Source organism: Egretta garzetta, unplaced genomic scaffold (assembly GCF_000687185.1).
Source record: "Egretta garzetta isolate BGI_Z169 unplaced genomic scaffold, ASM68718v1 scaffold112, whole genome shotgun sequence".
Lineage (NCBI taxonomy): Eukaryota > Metazoa > Chordata > Aves > Pelecaniformes > Ardeidae > Egretta > Egretta garzetta.
Window position 1 is genome coordinate 1,338,715 of NW_009258884.1, and position 8,271 is coordinate 1,346,985.

General features: G+C 41.6%; 1 protein-coding gene across 2 annotated transcripts in view; it reads right to left on the reverse strand.

Moving 5' to 3' along the window:
• The window catches only part of MED13 (mediator complex subunit 13), a 56,809-nt gene extending 48,946 nt beyond the window's left edge, over positions 1–7,863 (reverse strand). For both annotated transcript variants that reach the window (XR_004841334.1, XM_009633927.2), the window contains exons 1-2: positions 7,572–7,863; positions 5,405–5,639 (exon numbers count right to left, since the gene is read on the reverse strand). Coding sequence is in view for 1 of the 2 variants with exons in the window: in XM_009633927.2 (XP_009632222.1) it covers positions 5,405–5,639; positions 7,572–7,637 (301 nt within the window). In the remaining variant the exon portion in view is untranslated. The remainder of the gene's footprint in view (positions 1–5,404; positions 5,640–7,571) is intronic.
• Positions 7,864–8,271: the final 408 nt, after the last annotated feature.

Below are 8,271 nucleotides of genomic sequence, written 5' to 3' on the forward strand. Positions count from 1 at the left end.
TGACAGCACGCCAGTTACAGAAATAGACTGATGCAAAACTGACTTATACAATCAAACTCCCTATATAAGCTTCAGATTACGAGGGAAGTATAATAAGCAAAGCAGTGTGAAATTGCTGCTGTATACAATATTGTAATAATATGACAGAAGCACTTCAAGTAAAATTTTCTATTTAAAAAACAGATTTTTAAATGCAAATACTTTAAGATTAAATAAAATTGCTCAAAGCAAAAATTATCCAGTTAACCTACTGAAAAAATAATGTTGAGGGCCTATATCCCTTATGAAATAAGTGAGAAGCAATAGATTTTGTGTGAAAAAAAGGACTGACTACAATTGAAAAACACCAACTTAAGAATACCAGTAAGATAATTTAAGTTTGTTTCTAGTAGAGGTGTAACAGCTATCTACATTCACTGAAAAGAGTCCAGATACGACTGTGGATATCTAAATGAGATGGATAATTTCATCAACTGAGAAGCAAGCCAAACATGACCCGCTGTCCAAAATACCATACTCAAAATATTCAGTACCATTACAAGTTAGTTTTTGTAGTTCCAGACCTTTACCGGCATTACATATATAGGTTTTACACCTTTTCTATCCAGCAGAATATTTTTCTAAGTATCGAAACTTTGAAAGTATGACCTTTTTCTAAGCGCGTAGCTATGCCTGTTTACAAGGATAACAAGGCAACAGCTTTCCCTCACTCTTTGTCATGTGTAAGTGAGACTGGTCTGGTCTGCATGGCCACAAGGCAAGAAAAGCTGAAAAACTTTCTAGCTAGATGTTCCAATATCCTCCTCCACACCATGTTTGAGTAAATCCATACACAAGTACATTCTACTTATACTGTTAAATCTCACCCTTAGAGCCCCTGGAGTTATTGGTCTTATTTATACAGGTATATTACACATGTGACATCGTATGTACAACCAACATAATATGACGCAAAATCCTCATCTACCGTGACGAAGTATTTTTCACCTTACTCCACAGGTATTTCACATGCGTGTTGGTCAGGAGAAAAAAGGAAAAAAGTTAAACATCATCTTTGAGCTGGTACTCACACCAGGTCACAGAAGTTTTACAAAGACTGCATCAGTAATTTTTGCATAATGCTTCTCAGCAGTTTTGCTTAAGTGGACACATCTCTTAACATGGAGGACTGAAGAAACGTTAAAGCACCAATGCACCACGCAGCAAGGAACATTTGTAACGCCTTCTTATTGCATACCCAGGAACATCCACCACAGGCAAGTTACTTAAGCTCACCGTACTGACATTAGGTGCAACGTTTTTAAGAAAGTGTCATGTTTTGTTGGTTGGGTTTTTTTGCAGGAGTTTAATGGTCTTAGGAAGCAAATGTTATTAAAAAAAACCTATGCAATCCACTAGCTGAACTATTTTCAAAGCTCACTTTGCCAACTATGTGCAACTGGCAGGCCTTTTTTGCAGAACCCTCGGCATGATAACTGGCTCAGACTCTGGTTTCCATTGTACTAAAAGTAATGAGACACTCAGTGCTGACATCAGCACAAACCAACCAATTCACAGATTTGTTTGGAGACAAGGATTTGATCTATAATGCACAATATATTGAGAACTACACAACACATAGAAGTCTCTGCTGCCATGACTGTTGCTGTTTTTACCATACAGTATCAACAGACAAGCATCAGTATATGAACTTTTCCCCTTTTTCTTTAAAGCTCTCCTACAAGCCCAGCAAGGAGCTAAGACCAGCACTATTTTTATACATTCATCCCTCACAGAAGCATGAGGAAGACTGTTCAGCAAACAAAAACGGATTATCTTGATATGACAGGTACAAAGAAAACTCTTTAATTTTTTAAGTAAATTAACAAGATTTAATAGACACCAGAACAAAAAAGACGCATCTTATAGCTCACCGTTTAAAACATGCAATTTGAAGGTCAAAGACATATAGAAGCATTCCCCTATCCAAGCATCAATCAAATTATAACCATTTCCTTGGGACTATGTCCTGTACATAATTAATTCATACCCAACTGTTCTCAGGTTTGAAGCCATCTACTGCCAATTTAAAAAAATCCAAGCATATAGGTAACCGCTTTAAAACCAGAAAGAACCTTTCTGATAAAATAACTCCTGATCAGACCAGCAAGAGACCATTGCCTTCTGAAATTTGAAGACATGCCCTGCTTTAAGGTTTGAGTTGCAGGAATTACTATAATCAAGCCTCACTGCCACAACAAAAACATAACCTTTGAGGTTGTTAGAAGATAAAATAACATTTCACTAACTTCTGTCTGCCTCTAGCTATGTTGGGGTAGAAATAGGCTTATGGGGTTTTTGGTATTACATACAGCAAACATCTTCCTAGGGAAGGCAAAAGAAAAACAATGATTGAGTGAAGTCAATATTACTGATCAATCGGCATCTCTGAACAAGTCTCCTTTTGACATGCCCCCAGGCAACAACAAACCCTGACCATCAACAAGACAGTTACCCAAGGCTTGATACGAGAATTCAGACACAGCCAGTGGCAGGCATTCAAACATATCTCCCGGGCAAAGTATGAACTTCTAGAATGTACACGCTGAAGACAGAGAGAGTATTTATTTTTTTTTTAATCTCAAATGCATAGATGTACACCCACAAAACTGTATGTTCCCTCTTGAGGGCACTCTGTAGGGGACAAAAGGATTTTTGAAAGCTGCCATATTTCAAATCCCCGAGGGCTGATAACCACGATGTGTTCCAGACACTGAATGTCCATTGTTCACTGAAACTACAAATCACCAAAAAAAGTCAGAAATCATCAAAATACCAACCTCTCCTTAACAGGCATAGTTTCATACCAAAGGAAGCCAAAAATCAAAGGTTACTAACGTTGCCCTGGCATACTTCTAACTACAGCTCGTTCAAGGCCCACCTCCCCAAGAGAAGTCTGTCCGTAGGCAATAAAGGACATGCTAGCAGCAACAGCTCGCTCTTAGCCCTCTCTTCTTCCCTTGCCCCATTCTTCAGGACAATTCTTCACCTACCGAGTAGAAAAGTTCTAAATGAGGCAGCACCTTAACCTTCAGCAGCAAACAATTTCCAACCAATTTTGCAGGTAACCAGCCTCTACTAGGAAGTAATTTATCTTTCCCATTGAAAATGTAACAAGCAATCATTGGGAGAACAGGGCAACGTGAATTACCAGGAGAAATTGTCCACCAATGAAAAAAATCCATTAGGTCTATGATAAAGGTCAGATAACATTGTTTGGGTTCAGCCATAATTCTTTCTTGTATGAGGTTCACATTAAGATTTTGTGCAACGGGAAAGAGAAAAAGTGCAGGTGCAGGCACTCCTCAGCCATCTCCTCCACAATCTAGCTGATTAGTATCTTTATCAACTTCTGGTCAGAAGAGCCAAGCAGACTAACACACTCTAAGAGATTATAATCCCTCCTTTTAATTAAAAGGGGACAAAAACATGCCTGCAAAAACCAAGATGTCAGATACCTATGTCTATGTGTAGATGTAAGTCTCATGAGTGATAAGCATTTATGTAGAAAAATACCTAGCAGCAGGACACATAGAACAGCCTCTCTACCAAAGCACAGACATCCACTGGTGACCTGAACAAAGAAAACACCCAAAACAATTGCAAAGACGGGGCTGGGAGACTCTAATCTTCCACTGTCTCTCCCTTATCCCCTAAGGGAGGTTAAGAGTTGGTAAATACCTAGGATGATACGTGCTTATCTACCCGTGCAAAAGTGTAATTCTGTAAAAGCGCAACTACGCGCTGATCTGAAAGTTCAGCTACAGAACACCACTGTTTTCAAAAGGTACCTCTATACTAAATCACTACCAGATAGATTCAAGAGAGAACACAAAGCAAGTTGCTCAAACAAATAATTTTGATGGCCAGGCAGTGCAGAAATGCGCTCTCCAAATGGCTTAACTTCCATCTGATCTTCCGCTCAAAAAATAATCTAACATTTGCCTCAATTTAATCCCACCAGCCAACAGCATAAAAAAAAAAATTACATAGATACTTTCTCAGAAGTGTTGGTCATTGCTCAGGGCAGACTAAATGCTATTTTTGGCCTCAGTCTAAGTTGCATCTCAGTCATACAAGGGATGTTCCCTGCAGGTCAAGACTGAGGTTATTCGTAGGGCAAAATAAGAAAGCCTTAAATGCACTAAAATATCAAGCAACCTACAATACAAGAGCTACTTCAGATGCAAAGTTTCCAGTTCCAGGACAGATGGGAATACAAGCAACATCCCAATCTTTGAAGTCAATTATTCAAAGAAATAAACATCATTTTAGTGCGTCAATTGTTTTTCAGATCATATTACTCTTGTATGAAAATTCCACACATTATTAAATTGTTTCAAGTCAACTTCCTCAGTGGCACTTCAAACTCGTATTTGTTCTTCAGCTATCCACAAACACAGACAGCATTAACAATTTCTGGTTACCGGGTCACCAAACCTTGGTCTCATTTTACACTTCAGTAATCTGAATACTGTACATTATTTGAAAGGAAATTGGAGTGATGTGACTTTGCTTTTTTTCTAGAATTAGTGTAGCCTTACCACTAGACTTACACAGATAGTTTAAACTCCTAACTTTGTCACCTTACTGATAAGCAACTGGAAAGCCACCCAACTTTGGGATTTGAGAGCAACAAGTAAACATTTTCAAAACAAGGTGTCGAATTTGAAGTACAACATTATTGCGAAACGTAGATATCGTCAGTCTTTCAAAAGCCTAAGTTTGAACCCGTACCTGCTTTCAGAGCACTGGGAAAGGGGGAGAGAGAAATCATAAAAACGCAAGGTTTAGAGATTCTCACATGCTAGTTTCAGATGCCTGCCTTTGCGGGCTTCTCACCGATGATGCAACTTCCAATCAAAACAACTCCATACCGTCCAAGAGTTGCCCAGACCTCTATAACTCCTATTACATAATAAATCGGGGCTTACTATTTGAATTTGAAAGTTGTAATTGGCCAACAAAAGGGATCTTATCAAAACATGTTTAAGACATCACTTCTGAATCACAGGCACAGCTTTAGGCACAGCTTTCTTGGGAAGAAGCTGCCAAAATTCATAGGCTGCTTTTTTTCAAAAGAAATAAGCGGGGAGCAAAAACTTGTTTCTTGAAAATCTAGCAGTCTGAGACCACTTAAACACAGGCAGCAGCTGTTTGATCCCTGCACTGCCGTAACAATTTGCCTTTTCTGAGAGCTCTCTCCACTACCACCATAAACTCAGAAGGTGCAGATTGTAGCAATAAATTTATCTTACCTACAGACAACAGTTCATCTAGTGCAGGTTTTCTAAGGGCTGGCAGAATACAGCCCTGAGTAACAGCATCCTTTCACTACCAAAAGAAGGTATTTGTTTCCTCCTACCTGAGAGATCATGATGAATAAGGTCAGCAAAGTTGGGGTCATCACCCCACCAAAATATCCATAGCTCCCTGCGTCCAGGTCTCTGGTCTCGGCGCCAAACACTGAGTACGTCCGCCTTCAGACAGCGACTGAAACTGCTCAAAATAGGGTCCTCTTCCGTGACCGGAAAGAGAATTGGGGCAGATGTTGGACCCTGCCATACATATCGCTTCCATTTAATCCCAGTTAGATCAGCCTAAGGGAAGGAAAAGAACAACTGTCAGACGCAGTGGTAGGTACCTCCCCAACAGAAACATCTTGCTGTAACAAGATGATGGCACAGGAAGAGGCGGGTGGAAGGAAGAAAGGAAGGATTAATCCAACAAAATTTAACAGAAACCATACTTCTAAGTTCTGTGTACTGGAAAAAAATCAGGCATCCTGTTTTAAAATCTCCTTTAACAACTGCAGTAAAGCAAGAGCTGTTCATTTTCACTGCAGCTTTAAGATTACAGAGAGAAAAGTCAGATTTGATTTAAAATTTAAAAAGTGAAAGGCGAGTGAATAATGTCATTATTTGCAGACCGCAACTGTCCAATCTACTAAACACTTGCCTTAGCAAAGAACGTCTTTCTCTTTGCTTACACACTACCTTTTCAATCCAAGATTAAGGAAATGGGTGATATACTAAATCTAACTCAAGCATACATTCTTGCAGTTGTCTACTACTTCGGAAAATTTTAGAAGTTCCTCCATTGTAAAAAATTCTCTGTATCTCACGCAGAGAGCCTCTCAAGTACACTTATTTTACCATGAGCTATCACACTTTTCATTTCTCACACCACATTTTTAGAATTTAAGTCCTGTTTTTATCGTTAAATTACGTTTCAGACTTGCATCCACATTGATTACGATCCACTAAATCCCCTTCTAGGCAAAAATTCATTTGACTTTATAAAGTAAAAGAGTTACTACTCTACGTAATGGGAAACAGACAATTCCCGGATTATCTACAATGCAATACCATACCAAGTTTTAGCGCTGAGGTTTTTCACCTGAGGACAGTCACCTTAAGGCAGGTAAGGGGAAGCATTGCCCCTGGGTTCTCTTCGAGAAGGGAGACCAAGGTCGGCTGGCATTTGCTAAGGAGTCGCTAGTTTTTTTTCTTCCCAATATGACAACACACAAAGGTTACTGCAACATTTAAACCTAACATGGCAACCTTCCTACCTTCAAAAGGAGAAGCAATTTAGGCGAAAGGTAGGGAGCCTGCAACAGTTGATACTTTAGAAAGACTTTAAGATTTAAAAACGCACTACTAATATGGAGCTGCAGGCCTGATGCAGGCTGCAGACATGTTCAGGCTGTCCAGATTCCCCTCCCTCCAAAAAAATATCAGTACCACAGCTTGGCACAGGTTTTTACTCATAACAATCTCTAGAATAAAAAATACCAGGCACCCAGCTAAGATTAGCTAATTTGCATTAAAAAGCAGATGAAACAGCTCAGCGCAGCCACCAAAATTACATCACAGTCCGGTTAAATCAAATTTACTTTGGGAGCTACGAAAATCAACAATTTGAACGAGTTCACGCTTGGGCTGAAAAAAAAAAAAAAAAAAAAAAAAAAAGACCACAAAATGGTGCACAACACAACACAAGATACCACCGCTTCGCAGGGAGCGCATCACCAAAAGCAGACCTCCAGAATAAAAGCAAGCAGTAGGAGAGACCGCTTTAAAAAGCAGGGAAGAAGGGAGGTTTGGGCTCGGATTTGCCTGGGATGTCACGAGTGGGGAGCGAAAAAGAGAAAGTTCCCCGAGACGCGGGGCTGAACAGAAGAAGGAGCAAAGCAGATCTCCTTACCTCCTGCGAGAAATAGCACGCTCGGGAGATAGGGAGAAAGGAGGAAAAGTTGCAGGCGAGGAAAGGGAAGGAAAAGGCGAGTTGCAGGGAGGCTACTACCCAGGAAGAAAGCGGAGGGAGGGGCGAGGCTAGACAGACAGCGATGGAGGGGGAACCGGAGGGGCATGGGAGAGTTGGCTGGCTCCAGGCAGGGCCTACTCCGAGGACTCATCCAACAGAAGCTATGCTAAAAATGGCTGCTTTGCTTCCACTACCCCTTCCTCCCCTCCCCCCAGCCTCCTCTCCCTCTCCCTCCCGGTCTGTCGTGCGTGGCCCAGGCTTACCAGGCAGAAGAGGTTGGAATGGCAATCCTCCAGGCTGGCCCCGTTCGGCACGAAGCAGGAACTCATCCTCACAGCCACAACCCACACGCCATTATCCCACAGCCTCCGACAAGAAAGAAAGAGACAGACAGAGAGCGAGAGAGAGACAGACAGCGAGAGGGGACGGGGGGAGGGGGCTGCGCGCACGCACAAATAATAATACAATTAAATAAGGGATTTACATACAGACAGGCACGCACGCGAAATAGTGGCGGGATAAATAACCCGGGAGGAGAGTGGTATCGGAGAGGGGCCGGGGTGGGGGGGGACGGGGAAGGGTAAAGCCACCGTGGAAGGGGAGAACAGAGAGAGGGAGGTGGTAAGTAATCCAACGACGGGAGATTAAGATTAAAATCCTCCCTGTTCCTCTTGTCTTCTCGTTCGCATAAGGAGGGGAGGGAGAGGAGGTAAGGTGAAGGGGTAATTGATCCAACAAGAGAATAAAAATGGGGTAATTAATCCGGGGGGGGGGGGGGGGGGGAGGTGATCAAAATCCTCCCTGTTCCTCTTGTCTTCTCGTTCGCATAAGGAGGGGAGGGAGAGGAGGTAAGGTGAAGGGGTAATTGATCCAACAAGAGAATAAAAATGGGGTAATTAATCCGGGGGGAGGGAGGGGGGGAAGCTAGGGGTAAAAATTGGTTGACATCCCTCCTGCCTCTCT